Source organism: Grus americana, chromosome Z (assembly GCF_028858705.1).
Source record: "Grus americana isolate bGruAme1 chromosome Z, bGruAme1.mat, whole genome shotgun sequence".
NCBI classification, from domain to species: domain Eukaryota; kingdom Metazoa; phylum Chordata; class Aves; order Gruiformes; family Gruidae; genus Grus; species Grus americana.
Window position 1 is genome coordinate 14,636,063 of NC_072891.1, and position 24,167 is coordinate 14,660,229.

Below are 24,167 nucleotides of genomic sequence, written 5' to 3' on the forward strand. Positions count from 1 at the left end.
TGCAATAACACTTAACAAATGGAAAACTGCTTCCACTCTATTCCATTTTTCAAGACTAATTGAAAAAACCCACCTTGTGCTGCTGCAATTATGTTCCTAGACTCTTTGATTGCTGGCACAATTTTCAAGCAGTCCTGATCTTTATTCCAAAGAAATAGCTCTCCAGTTGTAAGTACTCCTGCCAACCAAGCACCTGTATTCATCGAGGGAGAGATGTTTTGATGGATATTATTGTGACATACTTAAAATTACTTCCCTTTCATCTTAGCCACTGTTCTAAAGCTGACAGTGAACTGGCAAACCCTTTATATATTCTGCCTTTCTAAACTGTTACAACTACAGATAAAATAACATGAGTTTATAATACATAAGATATTATACTTAACCATTTCTTGATGTTGTTAAAACAACTACATTTTTCAACAATGACTGCAGCCGAGGGATTTTCTTCTTTGTCTTCCCTGATGCCAGGTTAATTTCATTTATACGTTTATCATCTAGAAGAAAAATAGCCTCTTTTTCCTGTTGAAAGCAAAAAAAGCATTTCATTCTTAAAATGTCATTTTCTATGTAGGCCTGCCAAATAACACATAGATAAAAAATGTCAGGGAAAAATAATTTTTTTAAAACAGAAAAGATGTGCAATTACCATATTGTCTTCATTCTTTGGCATATTTGCTTTACAGTACAACATCATAGCTAGCACCAACCTACTATGATGAATGTGGTTCACAGGTTTCAAACTAACGAACTAATTTTACAATTGTTATTAATAAGTTCTTTGAAGTATCTTAACTACCAGCAAATGACAACACAACAACAAATTAGACACTAGGTGTCTTGTAGTGTTTAACTTAGATTTTTGCCAGTGATTTCAACAGAAGAAGGAATTGGCCTTAAATGGTTACCTACTTAAACTCAAATTATATATTAGAAGGGAAGGAAAAAAATATTAGGTTCATTTTATTAAAAAAGCTTAAGAAAGCATATCTGCCAACACATGCAAGATGGAATGGGGAAAAAAAATTGTTCACGATTTCCAACAACATAGTGTGAAGAAGGTTATGAAAAACTAGAACCATCAAAACAACCTCATATAAGAGACAAGGTTTTTGGAAAAAAAAAAAACCAACAACAGAGTCCTCATTGTTTATATGAGAAATTTTGAATCTCCAGACTCAAGTCAGTAAGACAGAAAAACCATTTATTTCAGTAACTCCTAGGTGGGGTACACTCAAATCACTTCCTGAGGCTTTTTTAAACATACCCTCCCTCGTAAGCAGAAGTGCAAAATATAATTTAAAAAATCTATTCTTTGCAGAATTTTATTTAAATAAAAGTTTATTACATTTACCTGTCCAATCCATGAAATGCGAGGCCATGGTTTTCTTTGCTTGATACTCGTAGAGATGAGAACATCTAGCTTAATCTCCATTCTCATTAAACCTCTATGTAACCATTATAAATAAAAGCAAATAGTGGCTTTTTCACATATCTATAAAGAATCTGAAGAAAGAAAAATTTGGGGGGTGGGATTAGAAGATGGGAATCTAGACACAAACTCTTAACTGTAGCAGCTTTCTGCTAAACACAAATAGAACTGATGCTTACCTGTATTTCCAAACTAAAACGACTATATTCACTCACGTAGCTCACGAGCTACTTGCAGTTCAGCCGTGCAGATTACATGCTTGCTCCATAAGGAGTTAAGAGAAAGGAGCCACAAGACAAAGTATCTTGCTAAAAGCTCTAACAAGAACGCAGAAAGCATGGAAAACATACCGCAGCCTCCTAAGTGCAGATCAGAAACTCAAGCAAAATATCATCTGGGCTCCTTCGGCACGGCTGCGTTTCAGACCCTAAACCACGCAGAGGGAAGGGGGCAGGAGGACATCCTCGCCTCGGAGCCACCTCAGGCCGCGGGGTGACAGAACGTGGGGTAACCTACCACCGAAGGAGATCAGCGCCGGACTCCAAGCTGCTGCCTCACGTTTCGGGGGATTTACGCGACGGGCGGCACAGCCCCCGAGGCAAATCAGAGCATTGGCAAGCCGCTTCCCTCTGTGTGGGGAGTAAGGGAAGGGGGACCGACTTCCCCTCCCTCTTCCGGGCGCCTTCCACAAGAATCCCGCCGCGACTAGTCAGGGCAGAGACGATCCCTCAGGCTAACTCCAGCCCTCAGAACACAGACAAAGGGACATGATGCATGCCCAAATCGATGCTCACCACAATCAGCAGAGGCAGGGCGCTGATGGGCCGCCGCATACACCCAGAACCCCAAGCCAAGGCGCCGGCACCACCCAGGCCGCACTCACGCCTTGGCTGCCAACGGCTGCGAGTCAACGGCCGGAGGCGGGGCACGGGCAGCGCAGTGCGCAAGCGCAGGAGCGAGCCTCGCCCGACGGTTTGCCTCTTCCAGGCAGCCACGCGCCGGAGGTTTGCCCATGGCAGCAGGGCTCGGCGTACGGCTTCCGTCTACCCCTTAGCCCCCGAACCTGCCGGCTTGGCAGCTGGGTAGAAGTCTCATGAGTTTCGAGAAGACTGCCGGCGGAGTCCTGAATGAGAACCTCTCCTTCAACGGGGAAAGCCGGGCACCACGTACTGCCTATGGCGGCAGCCTGGGGTTCCCCTTGCAATAGGGCACGCTGCTGAAGTTCTATGTGGGAATTTGCATCGTCATCAGTATTCGGAGATGAGCGGAGGGGGGGTGAGTGACAGTAGGGAAGGCAGCTGTAAGAGACCAACGCTCCCTGTCAAATACAGGAATTTAGGTGAAATTCTGGCCAGGGATGTTAAGGACAACAGGAAAAGTTTGTATAGCTATGTCAGTGATAAAAGGAAGATGAGGGAAAATGTGGGTCCCCTCTGGAATGAAACAGGTGACCTGGTTACCCAGGATATGGAGAAGGCTGAGGTACTCAATGACTTCTTTGCCTCAGTCTTCACTGGCAAGTGCTTGAGCCACACTGCCCAGGTCACAGAAGGCAGGGACTGGGAGAATGAAGGAAAAGATCACTGTAGGAGAAAATTAGGTTCGAGAATATTTAAGGAACCTGAAGGTGCACAAGTCTCCATGGGACCTGATGAGATGCATCCACTGGTCTTGAGGGAACTGGTGGATGAAGTGGCCAGGCCACTCTCCATCATATTTGAGAAGTCCTGGCAATTCGGCAAAGTTCCCACCAACTGGAAAAGGGGAAACCTAACCCCCATTCTTAAGCAGGGAAAAAAGGAAGACCCAGGGAACTACAGGCCAGTCAGTCTCACCTCTGTGCCTGGCCAGATCATGGAGCAGACCCTCCTGGTGACTACGCTCAGGCACATGGAAAATAAGGAGGTGATTGGTGACAGCCAACATGGCTTCACTAAGGGCAAATCGTGCCTGACAAATTTGGTGGCCTTCTATGATGGGGTCATAGCATCGGTGGACAAGGGAAGAGCAACAGATGTCATCCGTCATCTACCTGGACTTGTGCAAAGCATTTGACACTGTCCTACATGACATCCTTGTCTCTAAGTTGGAGAGACATGGATTTGATGGATGGACCACTCAGTGTATATGGAATTGGCTGGATGGTCACGCTCAAAAGAGTTGTGGTCAACAGCCCAATGTCCAAGTGGAGATCAGTGATGAGTTGTGCTCCTCAGGGAATGTATTGGGACCGGCACTGTTTAACATCTTTGTCAGCGACATGGACAGTGGGATCGAGCACACCCTCTGCAAGTTTGCTGACGACACCAAGCTGTATGGTGTGGTCGACACACTGGAGGCAAGGGATGCCATCCAGAGGGACCTTGACAGGCTGAGAAGTGGGCCCGTGCGAACCGCATGAAGTTCCACAAGGCCAAGTGCAAGGTCCTGCACGTGGGTTGGCGCAATCCCAAGCACGACTATAGGCTGGGCGAGGAATGGATTGAAAGCAGCCCTGAGGAGAAGGACTTGGGGGTATTGATAGATGAGAGGCTCAGCATGAGCTGGCAGCGTGCGCTTGCAGCCCAGAAAGCCAACTGTGTCCTGGGCTGCATCACAAGAAGTGTGACCAGGTTGAAGGAGGTGATTCTGCCCTGGTGAGACCCCACCTGGAGTACTGCGTCCAGCTCTGGGGGCCCCAGTACAGGAGAGGCATCGAGCTGTTGGAGGGAGTCCAGAGGAGGGCCGTGAAGTGGATCCGAGGGCTGGAGCACCTCTCCTATGAGGACAGGCTGAGAGAGCTGGAATTGTTCAGCCTGGAGAAAAGAAGGCTCCAGGGAGATCTAATTGCAGCTTACCAGTACCTAAAAGGGGGGCCTACAGGAAAGCTGGAGAGGGACTGTTTATCAGGGAGAGTAGTGACAGGACAAGGGGGAATGGGTTTAAGCTGAAGGAGGGTCAATTTAGATTAGATGTTAGGAAGAAATTCTTCCCTGTGAGGGTGGTGAGGCACTGGCACAGGTTGCCCAGAGAAGCTGTGGATGCCCCCTCCCTGGAAGTGTTCAAGGCCAGGTTGGATGGGGCTCTGGGCAACGTGGTCTAGTGGAGGGTGTCCCTGCCCATGGCAGGGGGGTTGGAACTAGATGATCTTTGAGGTCCCTTCCAACCCAAACCATTCTATGATTCTATGAAATACAAGTAGGGTGAGCAGACAGTCACTTTGTTTCATTGCCTTGAAGCAATACCTTTGGATTCCCTTAAAGTAGCTATTCCTTCAAACTGGCTCTTGTTCCTCAAACCACTTCTGACCAAGTCCCTTTCTACCTTCTTTTAACCACTCTTGATTGAGAACAAGTAACACTGGGACAGAAGAAAAAACTCCCAAACCAACAAAAGTAATCATTCAACTGGTGACGATTTTGTTAAGGAAAAGTGGTTAATGTTCACATTGGTCAGTTACTTCCCTGTACTTGTCACCATTTGTTTCACCTACTGCATTAATCCATCCACCCTTCTCCTCTCATCTCAGCTTTCCACATCCCTCCAAATTTAAATTGGGGAACAGAACCTACCCTCTTCCATCATAGAGCAGAGCATGTGCTATGAAAATGAAAGGCAATGTCTACACTGAAATGACGCACAATCATCTGAGAAGTACCAAAGATGACTCTTGATATACTTTGAAATACTCTTTGAAAAACCTGCAATATTGGCAGAGGCATTCATATTCTATTAGCTGGGGGCAAAAAAGGGGTGAAAGGAAAAGAGAGGGGAGGAGGAAAAAAGAAGAGAGGGAAAAAAGAAGAGAGGAAAAAAAGAAGAGGAGCTGAAACTCAAGTCTGTGAGTTGTGCCTGTTCCCAAGTCTGGGATCAGCATGAACTGGCAATTTCTTGTACATGTTATATAGTGTTTGTGTTGTTGAAATATGTACACAATGCATAGCAGCAAACCAGAGACAAAACAGATTTCCTTGCAGGATAAAGTTTTAAAATGTTAGGAAGCATGCATATAGGATGATGCATAGGTTTTGCTTCCTTTAAGGAATATACACAATTTGGTGCTTGTGTGCATGTAATGAGAGTAGACAGAAGTCACTTCTCGACTTCTTTATTTGATTTTAACAGATACAACATATTTATTAAAAAGCCCATCAAATTATTTTTCCTATGCCATTTAATACTGTTCTTTCACCTGCAATACAAATCAGATTTCTGGTTTCTGCACTTTCATTTAAAACATTCTGTTTACAGAGGCAGGCAGTGTTTAATGTGAGAGTTACAAAATAATGATTATCTTTGTTACTGAAAACCTGCCAATAAACTTGTGCAGAGAGTTATGACTGGATCACTACTTCCTGGTATGACCACATTTACAGCCTGACTCATCTACATGCACTTTTATCATTATCTTGCCTTCTGCAGTTGTCATTTCTTGGTTTGATATATGTAAAACAGCTACCAACTAGATTTTACATCCTACTTTTCTCCATTATTTCATGTTACCTAATGAAAAATATTTTCCAAATATGTTCAATCCTCAATGGAAATATCACACAATGTATTTCATTTTATTTCATTTCATATCAAGAGTATAAAAACAAAAAAAGGCTTTCAATTGTTTGGTAGTAGTAAAAGAAACTTGGCAGTAGTAAAAGAAACTCCATTTGTCACATTTACATTCTACAATTTGTAGATACCTTTAGAATAGCACGAATACAGGTCACGCAATCAATAACCGCAGCAGGAGATACAACTTTCTCAGAATTTCCTCCTGGGTATTTGTTCTTCCAGAGATTCAGTGCAGACATCTGAACTTTTATTTCACAGTTCATTTTATCTGAGCTAATCATTCTGTTATATTAGTCAATCAGTGAAGCCGTTCTAATTTAGCCTGTAATGATTTAAAATTCCCAATGGTAGTCTGCACCATTAGTGTTGGGCTCATAGACTGAAGTTCAACCAGGTAACAACTAACAGCATCCAAGCAAACATTTGTGAATCTTCGCCTGTAAAGAAAACATAGAATAATAACAAGCTCCTTTTTATTTCTGTATATAAGAATTAATCTGAAATAGAAAGTGAGCATTCCTTGAGTTTTAGTGGAATAACATATCAGCAAGACTCTGTCAGATACTTTTAAGTATTTAACTGTTCATCAGAAAAGTTGATTTTTGAAATCTAATGCTTGTGACTAAGGCATAATGGGAAGATAAATGAATCATTACTATTTATCTGATATTAAACAAAAAACCATGATAGTTAATAGCAACATGAAATAGTCAATATTTACCTATAACTTTAGATATGAATACAATCAATGGATAAGTTATTAATTTAGATAGCAATTTATATATCTAAAATTACTATTAAACAATTTAGGTATTAATATCTAAGTAGATATTAAAATTAGACAACATTCACTAAAGTTCTAGTAAGTTAGAGGATTTAAATCAGCTAACCATAAAAGATCAAAAAAGTGAGAAAAAAGACAGATGTAAACTCTGTATGTAAACAGGGCATATTTACATGTATATTTTCAAGAGAATTAGAAAAATTTATGGTTAGAACAGTTATCAGTGCTTTGCCTAGTTCTGCTCATTGCTTCCAAGACAAGATTGGTCTGAATTAAGTTTGTATAGTCTATTCACAAAAGCTGCCAAAGCTAGAGATTCCATACTGTGCAAGCAACTTGTTCAAGTACATAGTTATTCTTTTAGCTAGAAACTTTTTTCTAATATTAAACCTAAATTCTTTCCTGTTACAGACTAAAAACAATTTGGTAAGATCTATCCCCATGTTTAGTGTTCTCTTTTCCAGAATACAAGAACTGAGTGCTTCTAGCCATTCTTCATTAAACAATTCACTGTTTCATTCACAAAATGCCCCATTCTCATTTTTCCCCACTTTTCCCATATTCCCTCAAATTTGTCTGTACTACTCTTTAAAGTATGCTGCCAAAATTTACAAAATAATCCTCTCAGTTCCTCATGAATCTTCAGTGAAGTGAAGATAACTATCTTTATTGGAGTAGTTTATAGGGAGGACCCTATGATTTTCTACCAACTGGTTTGGAATGAGTCATCTCAGTAATCACTGCTAGGAAAGAAATACTAAATTCACCCAAAAGAAAACAATGAAAGCTTTGGAGACTGCTGAAGTGCAAGTACTTTAGGATATTTCATATCCTTCACTATTTATTAGAATATAGTTGCCTTTCTTACCTCAGAAGTACTCTGCTTGGATCATGTACATATCCTGATAACAATACATGAATACACTCTAAAAGATGTAAAGGCTTTTTCATTCTATTCCAATATGGATCCTAAAAAAAGATTCCAAAGTATTAAGGAGACAAATTTAAAGAGACGAGAAAAAAAAAAGTGTGTGTATACACACAAATTGCCAGCTGTGGTAATTATTTACTCATTGTAACAAAAATGTAAGAGAAATGGGAATTCTGTCTTAATCTATATTAAGTCTACATTTAAGTACTATTTTGACTTTTGAGTACTAAAACATACATGAATTTAACTCAATTTTCGGTTATCTAACAGTCCGTAAATAATAGATTTTAGGAAGTTCTGAATTCCTTACACTGTAAGGAATCTGGGTAAGAAGAAACAAGTCAACTCTCTTTGTTTTAATTCTGTTTAAGCCTGTTCTACAAACCAAAAGTTAAAAATATGACTACTTATTCTTTATGCCTATTGCATCAATAGATTAGACAAGATGCAGTAATACAGCAAATTTTAATCATTAACAGGAAACAAATAAAATTAATATATTGAAGATATCCTGTTCCCTCTGCAATATAATAGGATTCTAGTCCTATTTAATCGTAAATCAGCTTTAGGTGAAGTAAAAGGATTAACAATTTTCCTCATACTTTAGGATTGAAGTGAATAAAATCAACAGCAGAAAAAAAAAAGCAGCATTAAGAGCCTTTGAGTGAGAAAAGACAACAAAAGCTATGAAGTTGCGATTTTGATATATCACACCTTACATTACTTTATGTTTCCTGCCAAAGACAGATCTTGATAATAGTTGAAAACAAAATTTTTATTTTGTGGCTATTTTCCTTACCCGTGCTTTGAACAACTGGTCATATACTTCAAGCAGCTTTGGCAATGGCACTCCAATTTCTTGCATGGTGTATGTTACAAAACCTACATCCCAGTTCAAAGTGCAGACCTGTTGCTCTAGAAACTGCACTAAAAAATCTGGAGGACAAAAATAATGGGATGTTTAGATTCTAACTTGTTAATGGGAGTCTAGCAAAGAAAGGCATTTGAAAGTGATTTATTCCAAGTTTAATTTTCTGTCTTCCACACAGTTGGTCCCTTTCTCCATGAAGCACATATAAGTTTCCCCCAGTCTGCACTGAGGGAAGGACATGCAAAATATAACTACCTCCAAAGACGGTATTAAGCTATCAGCAATGCATGACAGGGATTACTCACACTAAATACTTTATTATAGCTGTGCCACAGAAGTATGCTCTTAAAGTTCATTAACTTCTGTTTCAGCACAGAAGACCATACTATCATTTCATTTGCTAGAATAGCCAGCAACACTACTGCATCTTTTATCATGTTTATGTGTCAGTAACAATTAACAATATATTGTTCAGCACTAAATTATTTACAGTATTTTAGTAAAAGAACATTTAGTGCTGAACAATATATTTTCTAGGTTTTTATATAATACCAAGTTGTCAACACACGTGAGGACCTCAAAAGCAGAAAGAAGCTCCAAAAGTATCTAGAAGTCTTAATTCTGTTTTTAGAATCTGCCCCTGCAGATAGCAGTAGATACTTCAAAAGACAGCAGATAAATGTGGTTGCCTAAAATCTTATTATACCTATAAACAGACATTTTTACTTTGTACTTTGATACAAACAAACTTTACTACTTTCTAAAATGAGATCCGCACAGCCATCCAAAAATAACTGTTGCTGCCTTCTAAACTTCATTTACTTCCCATCCAGGAGAAAAACTGTAAATTCTGGTTAAACACCTAGCTAAATTCTAGGAAAAACCGCACCTGTAAAAACTGTAATGGTTTTGTAATCATACAATTATACTGTGTTTACAAAATTAGAAACCAATAGGAATTCTATTTCTACTTTTTGTCTAACCTCCCTCTCCTCAATCCTGTGTCAAAGTCACTGTAATAACGAGCAAGTATCACAATTCTTTGGTTCCTAATTTCCTGGACAAAACTGAAAAGTACTACCCAGCTACCCTCGATATCAACTCCATCACTACTGACAGTTGAAATAAGTTGTTGCTTCAGGTACAGCAAAAAAATTTCACAGATAACTACAGTAACTATGTATCACAAGCATGTAATTATGTATCACAAAATTGTCAATATTCTTTCCTTCTAGATTTCAAAAAAGGAGACATTTCTTGGTTAAAACTTGTTTTTAAGAGGCTAAAAAGAAAGCTGAGACCCATTCATGTAATGTGTCTGTCTGTTTACTATTCAGGCTAAACAACTTACCTAAAGGAAAGTAACGAGGTGTTCCAGCATATATCTTTCCAAGCAATACCATCTTCAGACTAAGTGCTTGCATTCTGTCAGCGGGGCTCAGAGACACACTATCACTCAACTCTGAAAGTGAAAAGAAATAATTTAGAAAGAACACATTTACACACAACTAAACTGAGATACTTAAATTTACTATTAACACATCAAAATCTTACGCTATTGTCAGTGTAAAAATCAGCATGTGGCAGTGAAAATACAACATTTTCTGGTGTGTATGTATATATACTCAGATTTGTATGTTTCTTTGAAGTTCCATGCAAATCTACTTAAAAAACCCTTAACCAAACAAAACCAGCCATCCCAAAACCCCGCCACCAGACCCAACAACAACAAACCCACAAAAACTCCACTACCACATAGCTTTTCCCTCAAATCATTGTCAATGTTGTTTGCACAATGGCAACCTTGAGCACAAAATCAAAGGAAAAAACCCAAACAAACAAAAACCAGGAAGAAAGAGTGAATTACCAACTCATGGTAAAGGACAAAGGGTGAGGCAGATTGTGACAGCTGAGTGGCTGGGCTTGCAGAGCTGTGCCCACTACTCTGCCTGTCTATAAAGGGACAAAACCCTTACGCTTCCACTCCTGTCAACATTATAAAAACGCTGAACTCCCTGAAGATTTTTAAATTTTTGTCATGATAAATTTAACATTTTTATTATAAACAAGAGGGGATGAAACAACTTCTTAAAATGTTATCTCAAATGTGATTATTGAAGCCATACATGCAATATGCTCCAACGTATTTATAAAAATATTACTTTTCTGTCCTTTAGGCACACAAGCCAAAGGTAATAACATTACTGAATTACTACTTAACTATGCTTAACAAATATATTACAGAATAGTCCAGAAAAGATGCATCTCTCTTGGACAGCATATCAGTAGCAGGACATAGTCTTAAAAGCTTTAATTGTACCATTTTCCTACAGTTCTAGCTTGTACCACTCCTAGTCCATTAAGACCTACCTTTCTCAATGATTTCTTGCCAGAGAGTTTGCACCAAGATAGGATCAGAATGACCCGCACAATGTATAATTGCAAGCTTACACTCTGAGAGCTTAAATGGGTCAGCAAATTCTCCGTACAGCTGAAAGAAAAATTCCCAGGCTTTACATTTCAAGTAGGATAAAAACAAAATTTTCAAAATCAGCTCTTTTTTATTTTGTATGGTAGATATCACACTAGTGCAACTTAAGTAACTTGTCAAACACAAAGTGATTTTTTTTTTAACTATATTTAGTTTCACTTCTTAAATACAATCCCCAATTTTATATGACATTATAATTAATATCTTAATAAAGAAGATACACACATTGAAGAAATTAAAGTATGAAAGATTGAAGGAATATCAAAGTAAAGAAAAAGACAGTCCAGGGTAACAGACTGTCCTGGTTTCAGCTGAGATAATTTTTCTTTCTAGTAGCGGGTATAGTGCTGTGTTTTGGATTTGGTATAAGAATACTGTTGATAACACACTGGCATTTTTGGTTGTTTCTGGGTAGTTGCAGTGGCTACACTAAGTCAAGGAGTGTAGACTCAAGGAATGAGCTTCTCATGCCCTGCCAGGTGCACAAGAAGCTGGGAGAGCACAGCCAGGACAGCTGGCCCAGACTGGCCAGAGGGATATTCCCTACCATAGAAGATCATGCCTGGATATAACTACGGAAGCTAGACGGAAGGTGGGATTGCTGCTCGGAAACAGACTGGGTGTTGGGTTGGATTTTTTTCTGCATGTGGTGACCAATTGCATTTGCACATCACTTGTTGTATTATTGTTATTATTATTCTTCTCTTCCTTTGTTATCCTATTAAACTGTCTTTATCTCAATCCATGAGTTTCTTTTTCCATTCTCCTCCCTATCCCCTTGGGGGAAGAGGAGTGAGCGAGCAGCTGCATGGTGCTTAGCTGCTGGATGGGGCAAAACCATGACAGACATTCTGAGACCAGGAATGCCAAACTATCTATTACTTTTCCTAGTCAGCATAGGATCATTCTTTGCAAAACATTCCCCCCCCCCGCCAATGTGATAAATTGACTTTTAATCCAGAGAAATGTTAATCACCTTAGTTATATCCATCAGCTCAGCATCAAGCTGGGAGATTGCATCTTGCACTGAAGAATGATGGGAATACTGCCTTTGTAATGTTTCTTGTATTTGAAGCTGGATCCTTGCAACCTTGTTTAAAAAGGAAAATAAAATATTTCAAGGCTGGATTCATTTAATCAAAGCTTAAGAATACACCCAGAATTAATTTTAACTTATTTAAATGTAGAAATGCTACTGTCTTACACCTTGGAGTCTCCTGTCAACTGCATAACTTTGCCATGTTGGGAAAAAACCACAGAAAACTGTTTTCGGAGAATTGGTAATAAAAATGTCATGTGCCAATGAGACAAAGCGAAATAAAGCATTTACAGTGTAGCTTAGATTAATATTTTTTCTTACTTCCATTTTTTCTTCTAGTTCATGTAAGAATTCACCATCTGCAGCTATAGAGGATATGGCAGTGGAACTTTTGGCACTCAAAATGGCACGTGCAATGTATTCAAGACGCTGCTGAAGAGAAATTTCTGTGCTGTAAAACAAAGAATCAAAATAAAATGGGTACTTAATAAAATTATCTGAGGGTTATATTCTAATTAGAGTCAGGGAATTTGTATGACTTCTCCTGATTTTACTAAATCATGCAGGACATTATCCAACCATGTAACCCCATCTTTGCTGGGGCATCAGTTCTACTGTACTCAATCCACTGCTCCAGTTACACTATCTCATTATAAAATTCTGTGTAAGAAATGACCGCTTAATACACAGTACTTACAACAGGAAATACATGGCAAGCTAATGTATAATACATTAAAAAAACCATATAATTTCTTTTCAATAATGGCCTGGATTAAAAGCTAATTTATTCCATTTATTTGATTTTTTTGTTAGCAAACATCCTTGGGCATTGGCCTTTTCTTAAAATACCTATACATAAGGTTTTGATTTTTATTTGTTTGGTTTTTTCCCCCTCAATTACCACAATATACGCAATAGATCACACATAATCCACACCTATGCAGGTCAGCCAACTTAGCCAAGACTCTGGCTGCATTACTAAAATTTCTGTTCTTTTCAAAGTATCTCCACAGTAAATCCATATAACGGACTTTGTTTTGGTCAATCTTGGTCATCCGCACAAGGTAGGGTTCCAAAAAGGGGGCAGTAACCTACAAAAGTCATAAAGATAACAATTATATTCTTGCTCTCTCCTCTTTTTCAAAGCATCAATGTTATTACAATTAACTCTTCCAGTTCAGTGAAACCCTCCCACAAATTATTTCATTGTATAAAGATGAGCTCACCTGTAACAGTTTGTCCGCCAAGTCAACTTGTATCAACCAGTTGTAAAGTGCAATACTGAAGAGTTCATCTGTTGAACGCTGAGCTAGTTTTAGCATTTGTTCAAACTAAGGGAAGAAAAGGCAAAATGCTGTGATTCCAGAAGTGGTTACATTACATCAAGCACTGAATAGGTATGCAACAATACTTAGGTTTACATTATTTGCACGTCATCATTTCTATGAACACTCTGCACACAAGATAAATCACGACAAACCTTGACTTTTATCTACTTCACTAAACTATTCCATAGTTTTTTTAAAAATAAGAAATTCTACACCCATTCAAATCACACTATTTTCTGGAGTGCAGTCATGATTTTTTTGTGAGTTTCTTACATGGTGTCCTGCTTCTTCATTGCTTAGCATGTTGGGGTCAGATGACAGCACCGGAGGACCTGGCTTTTTCGGTACACTGGGAGACTGAGGAGCAGCTTTACTTTGATTCACTAACTCCTGAAGGGTGTCAGTGATACACTTGTAGCTGTTCAATCTGTTAATAGAGCAAAAGAAAATAAAAGGCTCACAACTTTCATTGCAACTATCTATGGACTGCTCTTCTCAAATACTGTTGTTGTATGACTTTGTAAACACAATTACTAAAATTTTAAAAAGGTCACAGGTTATGGTCAGCTAATTGCCACAATCTAGTTTGTTCTCAATCATCTTGCTAACAAGTATTTCTGTAATGTTCAGATCACAATCTGCATCTATCAGTTTACCCACTGTTCCAGATTAACCTGATGCCGTATTAATGATAATCAAAGAGAAGATGCTAGGCACACACATCTACATTGTGTCCCTTATTATAAAACGCTTGTTCGTCATTACCCTGCATATCTTCCCCAAAAAGTTACTTTTCCAGGCACTTGAAGTGCCCCATATAATGGTAATAAGGTGTCCTGAAAACTTGCCTCTCTTGAAAAGCTTGGAGTCCAGCAACATCCTCTTCTGGTTCTCCATTTTTATAGAAATGAAGGCCAAGACCTTGGGGATCTTTCTTCTCAGCAGCTGTAAGAGAGAGTTCTACTACTCCCTCATAGAAACGCACTAGGAAAAAAACAACAAATATCATCATTCATTGTTGTATTAAATCTATGACAAAATGGGAAGTGACATCAAACACTTGACATTTCAGCAATCAAGAAAAAACTCTGGTTTGTGTCATATAAATGTTTATGCCTCTACCTAACCTGTGGGATTACATGTAAGTTTGAAGTTGTATGTTTGTACAGAGGCTGGAATCTTGACTGTTACAACAGTGCTATCTACATTTAAATTATGTACTAGCTTCTACTGCACAAACCAGGATTCAGAACCATCTTTCAGCCAGAGTATGTGGTATAAAATCTTACCTGCGAAAGTACAGTCATTTACTGTCTGCTTACATATAATTTTCTTAAGAATGTTTTTAACACATATGTGAAACAAATGGGCACTGCAATGTGAAATAAGTGGAGGATGGGAATATTTTTATACAGAAGTGGGTTTTTTGATTGGTTGGTGAAATCTAGAAAGGCTTTACACAAGAACAGATTGACATATATTAATTGTGAGAGTTATTAAGAAACTGTTTATGGTAAAACACTATAAAGTGAGTTGGAAGTTAGTAAACAAAACAAACAAAAAAGAATATGGCACAAAATGATACTACAGAAACTGTTTACCAGAACATGACCAGTGATTGCCTCTCACCTTGCCTATATTGTGCACAAACATTAGCAAGGTCTACTTGATTGCTGATCTTCTGGTACTCTTTCAGTGACTCTCTTAGCATCTTCTCTTTTTCCAGTTTGCTTTGGGCCTGCCGAGACCGCTGAAGCAGTTCATTTGCCTAAAGACAAATGATGGGAAAATCACAGCATGAACAGATCATGGCTTTGTTCTAAGTTAATGAGTAGTTAGCCCAAAATTCAAAGCTGTAACAGTAGAAACATCATCCTCTCAAAAGCACTCTCTCATCACTTCATAATACTAAGTTTCCAGTAGAAAGACTATAAAATGGCAGTAGAGAGACAGGCTTAAGCCTTAAACAACCGTTTCCTCATTCTCCCCTCACCAGGTACTTTTTTGAAATTTATCTGAAGAGCTTCAAAGAGTGAAGTTCTTAATTACAATTATCCTTCCACTAATTCCATAAAACTAGGCAACAGACAGAAAACAAGAGACTATGCTGAGGAAAGACTGGAGTAAGAATACATTTTATCAACATCAAGACGACACTTTTATCAGACATCACATTGTAGATAGAGCCCCTATGAACACTACCAATAACTGCAAATGCTTGAAACCAGAGCTTGTGTAATTTTCAGCATTCATCAAGTACAAGACACAAATATGCACACAACCTGGCTTCATTAGTTCTTGTGCTCCCGAAACTACTTGAGCATAATGATTTACAAGCTGCCCAACTTATCTCATTTGAACACGTTCTAAAGTTGTGTTTTGGTGCTGTAAAATCTGGAAGCACCCTTACCTTGGAACACACAGCATCATCAGTGCTATAAAGAAGAGGACAGATATCTTGCAAATGGGCAATGATGCCATCCACAGCAGCGTTATCTCTGATATAACAGTTTATGAGAGAAGCAATGAGTGCTCCAGTCAACTCTCTGTCTCTTATTACCAAGTCTTTGAAAGCAGTAATCTTTAGATGTTCTTGAAGTTCCTGAAGATAGATAGAATTTCATTAATTTATCAAAGTTTTTACTTTATTCTGTTTAGAAATGTCACAATATTACAGCAGCAAAATTAACTGTTTCCAGTAAATAAAACCGTACAAAACTCCAATGACTGAAGTGCACAGCATAGAAATATGTTATTTAAAATACAGATTATATAGCAAAACTGAAATAATAAAGCCCTGTCAATGAAAAAACTAGCCCCTTGATGCCAAAGGCCAGCAAGAACTCCTCTTAGCAGACTTCTTCTCTGCCGTCTTCTCTACATGTCACTTTTATTTGAGATCTCTGCAAGTAAGAATGGAATTAATAGTTCCCCTTACTTCACAAGGCACTGTCAGAATGCACATCCTATAAAATGAGTACGTCAGATTTTAACGATGGGAACCATTTGAGTACTGTCATAGATAAAAAAAAAGACATGGATAAAAAGGATGAATTCAAAAAGTTTGAGGTCTGTACTCTTTATGCTTTTTTATATTAAATTACACTGAAGATTTTTTTTTTTAAATTATTAGGAATATTTGCTCACATAGAGTTGCCAGTAGTGTCTATGGATGATCACTAACAGCATGAAAATACTATTACAAAAATTCTAAAACCATTGAAGACAGAGGAAAAGGTTCTATTTGTTAAACAGTTAACTCCTTGTCCAACACAAGAGAAAAGCTGCCTGTGTTAGAAATCCTGCTAACTCCCCAAAGCAACAGTGTGAAGAGCTGCAGTTTCTGTGCATTTGTAAAGTTTAAAAATTGTTCTTTTTATATACAAAGAATACAGCTTATCAAATAATCTGTTTTCCTATCAAGTGATAGGACAGAATGCATAGTATTCAAATTAATAGCTTCTTCAAGGACTGGATGCAAACTCAACATTAGCAAAGGGTACACAGCAGTACCACCTGTAGTTCTCTAAGTTTCCTTCTTCACCAACAAGGAGAGAGGCTGAAAGAACTGGGATTGTTTAGCCTGGAGAAAAGACAGCTCAGCAGGCAGTGTGTGAGATCTTACTAGTATTTATGATAAGGTGTAAAGAAGGCAGAGCCAGACTTTTCTCAGTGGTCACCAGTGACAAGACATGAAGCAATGCCCAAAGGTTGAAGCAAATGAAGTTACACCTGAACGTAATAAAAACTTTTTTTACTGTAAAGGTGGTTGAACACTGAAATGGGTTGCCCAGGGAGGTTGTGGAATCTCTGTCTTTGGAAATATTAAGAACTTTACTGGATGTGGTCCTGGGCAACCTGCTCGAGCTGACCCTGCTTTGAGCAGAGGGGGTAGATACTCTCCAGAGGCCCCTTCCAACCTCAGCTGTTCTGTGATAGATTCTGGACCCCTAATTACACAAATGTGCAATTGTTGGAGACTCTACAACCCTATTGCTCTCCACTGTTAAACCTTTACCAACACCAAGGCAAAGAGTGAATTCCTCTTGATTGGACAACATTTTTCTATTCTTTCCAGCAAATTTTGCAGAATGTGCTTATGGTGAAAATGCAGTAATTTATAAAACCAGACTCATCATTCACTGTCAATAAAAGTAAAATAAAAATCTATTGTTAGTGACAATTCCAATTTGCTAAAATCAGGCGATGAGGTCAATACTACATGTCAGTCTCTTAAAATAAGCACCTGCAACCTGAATAAAAATCCATGTGATTTAAAATTCATTATATGTTTCTCAATGGATTAAAAGCAGTACTCCTCCGGGAGCATTTAGGTAGCAAAAGAAATTCAGAAATTGTTAAATACAAACAAATTAAAATCATATGATTCAGACTGTACCTTCTGAAGCTCACCAACAACGACACTGAATTGGTGCTCACACAGCAACTTCCATAAAGCCAGTGCCTGGCAGGTTTTGCAAACAAGCTGCTGGATGCCTTGAAGTGAGGTCTTCTCAGTTAGCTGTGCCTCAGCTGAAAAAGCAAAGAGATGTCATTAAGTAACTGTTCTACATGTTTCAAATTAGCATATAAATTTTGAGGTTTTACAATAACAATTTCCTTAAATTTCTAGTATTTTTTTTTCTCTTCCATTCTTGATTAAGACTGTCTAGCTCTCTTTGGAGTAAAGTGCTGTGTTAACATTTCCCCAAAACAAATATAATCTGTTAACATTTATTTCAAACTATGCAGTACAGTAGGAGTACTTTTTGAAAAAGAAGTATGGCTTTGCGTGAGTGCACTAGATTTACGTATCAGTCTTGAATTTTTGCTTGTTTTTTTATGAGTAGTTATTATAAATGTATTTATGATGAACATAAAGAAATAAAAATAAACCCATACATATTCCCTGTTTGATTATCTGTATTTTGCTTTTAGAAAGGACAATCACAACTTTGGTCAACGTTGTCTACACCACCTTCAAAGGAACAACAACTACTCCGAAAACTAGTAATGTTTAAATCTGGTAAGATGTATTATACTCACTGAATGAATAATATGGACATACTTATTACATGGGTGTAACATAATCCAGCAATTTATGTCTTTATTTTTGAGTGCTTTCAGTTCAGAAATAAGGCAGCAATAACTACATTGTGTCATTTAGCAATTCAAAAGGGTTTAGCGGTTTTGGAATGCATAAAAAAAAATTAAAATTATTAAATGTCTACTAAATTCTACATAATGACTTTTTCTAAAAAATTACATTCACATTATTGAAAGCAAGCAGTACAGAAATAGAAGTAGAAATTAAAACCCAGGATTATACCTACATGGACCATAACCATCTTCAAATCTATATACACATCAGCAACACTTCCCAACTTGCCTGCAAAAGCTATGCTATAGGAGGACATGAGTTCAAATGGGCTGTGAGACAGGCCCCTTATTTCTAAACAAAGCTTTGTATACATTTCAGGGACTAACTCTGGCAACTTGCATTACAGTATTTCTTTTTAATAGGACAGCATACTCACTTGTCTCACAAACTAACTGCTTAACAATTGCTGTCCTGAAAATATAAATGGGTGTGCAGCTACTAAAGTATTGTAATGAGGAGAGGAAACAATCTTATGAAATATGGAGATCAGGAAGAAAAAAAGTGAGACAGGTAAGTGTGCAAAGAAACCTCTAGTTTTGTATTTCAAGATTGTCTGAATGGGGAAAATACGATAAAGAGGACATGTGTCTACTCAGAATTGAAAGTTAATTCTTTGTATGAGAGAGAGAAGTCTCAAAGTGCTTTAAAGTTCAAGCACTTTTATTTTAGCTTAATAAATTGAGACACAACTTGTGTTTTCCAGTGGCTCAAGACCACTAGAGGTTACTGCGCTGAAACCCAGATTCTCTGCGCAGAGGTGTTCTCATCTGTGGACTTCTTTAATTAGCTGCAATTATTAAAGCTTTCAATATCAAACTGAAAGATAACATCTGCAGTGTGTAACAAACGAAGTCTCTTGCCACAGCCAACTTAATGGCTGAACAGTGCTGGAACACATTAAGGCTGTCTCCAACATTTCTCCCCACCCTCAGCAGTAGGCTGGGGGTGGGCAAGATCTTGGGAGGGGACAAAGCCAGGACAGCTGACCCAAACTGACTAAAGGGATATTCCATACCATATGATGTCTGCTCAGCAATAAGAAGCTGAGAGATAGGGGGAGGAAGTGGGGGCATTCAGGTTTTTTACAACATTTATCTTCTGGGAGCAATTGCTATGTGTACTGAAGCCCTGCTTCCCGGGAAGCAGCCGGACATTGCCTGCTGAGGGGAAGTAGAGAATAATCTTTTGCTTTTGCTGTATTAAACTGCCTTTATCTTGACCCACAAGTTTGGGGTTTTTTTTTTTCCATCTTATTCTTCTCCCCTCCCCGTCCTGCTAAGGAGGGGAGTGATAGAGCGGCTTGGTGGACACCTGGTGTCCAGCCAAGGTTAAACCACTACAAAGACAACATCCAAATGCACCATTACCTGATACTTCCTGTTCAAAAGTAATTACATACCGTGATATTTCCTCTGGAGTTCTTGCTGGACTTGCTGAGAACTTCCACCATCAGGCCGCATGAAACCCAGGAGCCTCTGTTGCAGATTGGCTGGTGTGCTGAAACTGCAATTCCAAAATAAAAAGAGATACTAATATGATTACAAATATGGAATCTTTTAAAGATGAAATCTAACAACTCATTTTTAGCACCTGAATAGTTGAAGCTGGAGACTATACATGCACTTCAACTCAGTAGATACTCATGGTATAGTTTTTCAAGAGCTGGACATCAAATACCGATAGTAAGGTTAACACAATCAATAATACCTTGGGTTTCCAAGGGCTCCTACTGTAGCAAACTGTGAATTTCTATCCAGAAATTCTTGTAAACCTTTTAGTTCTTGTAGTACGCATTCCAGTACATGGGATGGAACACTGCTTTCTACCTGCAAAAGAAAGCAGACTTCTTTAGAAGCTTAGTTTCCAAACTTTTTTCCAAGAATTTACAATTTCAAGCTAAAGCCACTAAAATGCAAAGAGGGTACAACAAATAGCATATTAGTAATGCTGCACTAGAACACAACATTATTATACCAGTCATTGAAGAGGGGGCACACATGTGAAGAGGCAGCAGTCCTCTTGAAGATATGTGGTATTCAAGGTGCTACTTTATTTGCCCCTCTGATAACCAAATCAGTTGTGCTTTACTATTTCCAACTCTGAACTAAAACAATGATTTAGCTTTGCTAAGACACAGACTATAAACTGCCAAGGTCTTCCAGAGTCTCCCAGTTACCTTATAACTGGAGAAGGAAAGCTCATGTAGCAGTTAATTTGCATTGCTGAAATTACTCAGTTCAGGACTCTATTAATATCCACAGTCAGAAAAGATTTCACCATTTTGATGATGGACGAAAAGTGAAACACCAAGATGTTAGTCAGGAAGATGGTGGAAATGTTTTTATGTCCTTACGTAACTGCAATGTGTACCCTAACCCACTGAAGTATTTTATTTTGGGGTTTTGTCTAGAGATGGTATGCAGAAATGGAGGAAGTGCAATCACTAAACACGGAGAAAACTGGCCATTGCCAATTAAAAACAGAGATCAAATTAGTTAGGTTTCTTAAAAAGTAATGTTCAAAATAGTAGCTTAAAAAGATTTAAAACCTACAATTACTCCTCACTTGAGAGCACAGTACTTAAGAAAACATTCAAATGACAATGATGATTTTTTTTCCTTACCAGTTTATAACTGGGAACAGAAGGATAACAGGACTTAAAGGCATATACTATAAGGAACTTTTAAAAATTCAAAAAAATAATCTTTTACATACTGCAACAACTTCTCGATTGCCACTTTTGAAAACTCTCTCCACAACTATACTGCCATCCCAAATATTTCTGCAACACAAAACAGCACTGTGTTAAAAGCCAAGTAATTTAAGCAAGTATTTTTCCAAATCTTCTATGTATATTATCTTAAGAAAGAAATGGCAATGTTTTTTTCACTTGGATGAAAATTAAATATTCCAAAAAGTTACCATTATACAATTCTGAATGGTACAGATATAGATAATTAACAAAATTTCACATTTTAAAACTTGAATCAAGGTTAGATGCCCTCAAATAGTTTAAATATAGGCCAATACAATTCTCTGGAAATATAGTGTAGGCAATCAAGTGTTGCAACAAAAATTTATTTCCCAACCAGCATGCAGAGAGATGACCAACATATGAAGAACTCTGTTCTTGCTTGGGCTGTTTAGTAACACAGGATTCAACATCCAAGTAACAGAATCCTCTTTAGTCTTGCTTCATTGCTCTGATTTGAGCATTCTGTTTACAGCTTCTTAACAGAAAAGACTTCAAGCCAGGACTTTGATCCTGTAAGCTCTTCTGCACTTCTGTTTCATCCTTTAGTAGGAGTTTGAAACATACAGCTCACAAATTTGAAAAATATGACAGTTTTCAGAGTTGTGCATATATGCCTGATTGCAGGATCAATGTCTAAGCTACTTTCTTGTCCTAAGTATTCATTGAATGTATTATTATTAACAGAGCTGTACAGAGATCATATTGTATCAACAGGTACTTCATAAACACAACATGAAAATGCACTTTACAAATTTCAAATCTAAATGCTATTAAGATAGAATTCACCCCTACAAGCATTAGGGGAAAAGAAAAATTATGAAACAAATTGAATGACAGAATCTTTTTTTACACAAACAACTCACCCTATAATTCGAGCAAAGTATATGCAGATGCCATTGTGTCTTCCAGAAAATACTATCTCAGGACCCATCATTCCAGTAATGGATGTACCAGGATGAGACATGGAATTCCCAGAAGGAAATACAGGAGTTGACATACTAAGAGGTTGTAAACCTAAGATAAAAGTAGGTAAATATTACTAATTTGAATGCAAATAAAAAAGCCTAGTTGAAAAACAAAAAAATTCTCCATTTCTCCAGCAAAGGAAAAGAAGGCTTTACCTTGCCCAGGTGTTGTCAAAAAGCTAAGATTAGGATATGGACTATCAACAGTCAAGGGGGTAACTAAAAGGGAAAAGAAATACAGGTAAGGGGTTTTTTTATTTGTTTTTAACAACCCAAAATATAACCCAGAAAATCCTTGTGCAAAAGCAGCAGTTGTTAAATCAAGTACTCTAAAGTTAGAACCATTCCAAGACCTTTTATTCATAGTTAAATACTAAATTGCACTCATTTCTTATCAACCCAACGCTCCATAAGTGAACCAAAATGGATACGCTTCTTTCAAGAGTGGTTATTAAGTATTTTTTACCCAGTATTCATGTGTTATTTATTGCATACCATCTGTTCCCTGCATTGAATATAATAGTGTCTACATACTTGTTCTTCACCTTCTGACTGCTCCCATTCCTGATATGGGCACCTATTCTCAAAGCACTCACTTTCAGTCATTTAGATCTTTTCAAAGAATATCAATTTTACCTTCAGAGCACTCAACTGAAAGAAACTGGTATTATTACTCTTAATTTTTACATAGGGCAGCTGGACAGACACTACAGCAACACTTAACTTGGAACATTCAATTGGAGATTGTCCATGGGCACAGATTCAGCTGTGAATACTCAACCCTTCTGCAAATGAAGTCTGAATACCTAACTTAAGACCCCAAAATAAGAGAGACATGTGGTCATCTACAAAAACGTCCACATACCATCAGCATGTAGGATGATATAATCACAGAAAGGACAAGAAAACTGGAACTCTGAAAATTTGGCTTTTATCAAAGAATCAGTCCTTCTTGCCTTACTCACTACAGTTCTCTCAAGTTGGCAACACACAGCAGCACAAAGGATAACAAAGTCCTTCACTAAACAGTGCCAATGCATTCTCAGAGCACATTCTCCTGTGTGCCAAGCAAAGCACAAACTTGCAGAAAAGCAGCATGTGAACGCATGACTAGACTTTCAACAGTGAGAAAAAGATGGAACTAAGTTAAAGGTGCCTGGTCTTTTAATGCTAACGTTACTGTAATATAGTTTCACATGCAAAATTTCAAGGTGTTTTTTAATCAATTTCTGTCAGCACTGTCTGACCCACCACATGGGACATCCACAATATCAGAAACTTTATTTCATATGACAGTTCTCTACCCTTTGAGCAAACTGAGTAAGTAGTAGCAGAATAATGGTGCCATCTTCCACCCTGACCTGTCACTGAAGCAAAATGGAAACATGTGCTTTCATACTAGGTTTCAAAGAGGCATATATGACAGCAAATGATAAAAATAACCAAACATTTAGACTTGGAAAAAATACATTTACTTCTAAAAGGAGTCACCTTATTGACTACAGAACTTCCTGCCATTTCCCCCACACCTTACTTTCATTCCCAGTCTGCTCCTAACACCTGTTGTCCCCACAGCTGCTGTCCTTTCTAACTCAGATTTAATTTTACATTCTTATGCCTTGCCTCAGCTCCTGCCCACATTGCTATTGTTCCACACCATCAGGCTTGGAAAGTGATGTCATTGGTGCATTAAAAATAGCCCCTCTTCTTAGTGTTTTATTAATAGTTAAGAATTCTGAAAACCAGGGTCAACTGTTTTTCCAAAACTTCATCCCAGTTCTGCAAACCTTTCTCCAATACTTATGAATTTTAATATATGTCAAAAATAGTACTGAAATAGAATTCTTTCCATTCCAGGCAAT

General features: G+C 38.0%; 2 protein-coding genes across 4 annotated transcripts in view; both read right to left on the minus strand.

Moving 5' to 3' along the window:
* Positions 1 to 2,324, minus strand: part of CPLANE1 (ciliogenesis and planar polarity effector complex subunit 1) — a 61,809-nt gene extending 59,485 nt beyond the window's left edge. Inside the window, exons 1-4 of the mRNA XM_054809665.1 lie at positions 2,227 to 2,324; positions 1,355 to 1,506; positions 387 to 522; positions 74 to 193 (exon numbers count right to left, since the gene is read on the minus strand). Coding sequence (XP_054665640.1) covers positions 74 to 193; positions 387 to 522; positions 1,355 to 1,441 — 343 coding nt within the window. The 5' untranslated portion in view covers positions 1,442 to 1,506; positions 2,227 to 2,324. The remainder of the gene's footprint in view (positions 1 to 73; positions 194 to 386; positions 523 to 1,354; positions 1,507 to 2,226) is intronic.
* Positions 2,325 to 5,962: 3,638 nt separating this feature from the next.
* NUP155 (nucleoporin 155) overlaps positions 5,963 to 24,167 on the minus strand; it is a 33,990-nt gene continuing 15,785 nt past the window's right edge. For 2 of the 3 annotated variants that reach the window (XM_054809661.1, XM_054809663.1), the window contains 19 exons: positions 22,462 to 22,524; positions 22,204 to 22,354; positions 21,301 to 21,367; positions 20,293 to 20,411; positions 19,985 to 20,088; positions 17,824 to 17,957; positions 15,835 to 16,026; positions 15,054 to 15,192; positions 14,273 to 14,408; positions 13,698 to 13,851; positions 13,323 to 13,427; positions 13,033 to 13,187; positions 12,418 to 12,547; positions 12,034 to 12,147; positions 10,937 to 11,057; positions 9,918 to 10,028; positions 8,495 to 8,631; positions 7,633 to 7,733; positions 5,963 to 6,417 (listed from right to left, as the gene is read on the minus strand). In XM_054809661.1, the coding sequence (XP_054665636.1) occupies positions 6,279 to 6,417; positions 7,633 to 7,733; positions 8,495 to 8,631; positions 9,918 to 10,028; positions 10,937 to 11,057; positions 12,034 to 12,147; positions 12,418 to 12,547; positions 13,033 to 13,187; positions 13,323 to 13,427; positions 13,698 to 13,851; positions 14,273 to 14,408; positions 15,054 to 15,192; positions 15,835 to 16,026; positions 17,824 to 17,957; positions 19,985 to 20,088; positions 20,293 to 20,411; positions 21,301 to 21,367; positions 22,204 to 22,354; positions 22,462 to 22,524 (2,372 nt within the window). In that variant the 3' untranslated portion in view covers positions 5,963 to 6,278. The remainder of the gene's footprint in view (positions 6,418 to 7,632; positions 7,734 to 8,494; positions 8,632 to 9,917; positions 10,029 to 10,936; positions 11,058 to 12,033; positions 12,148 to 12,417; positions 12,548 to 13,032; positions 13,188 to 13,322; positions 13,428 to 13,697; positions 13,852 to 14,272; positions 14,409 to 15,053; positions 15,193 to 15,834; positions 16,027 to 17,823; positions 17,958 to 19,984; positions 20,089 to 20,292; positions 20,412 to 21,300; positions 21,368 to 22,203; positions 22,355 to 22,461; positions 22,525 to 24,167) is intronic. The other variant, XM_054809662.1, reaches the window with a different exon arrangement.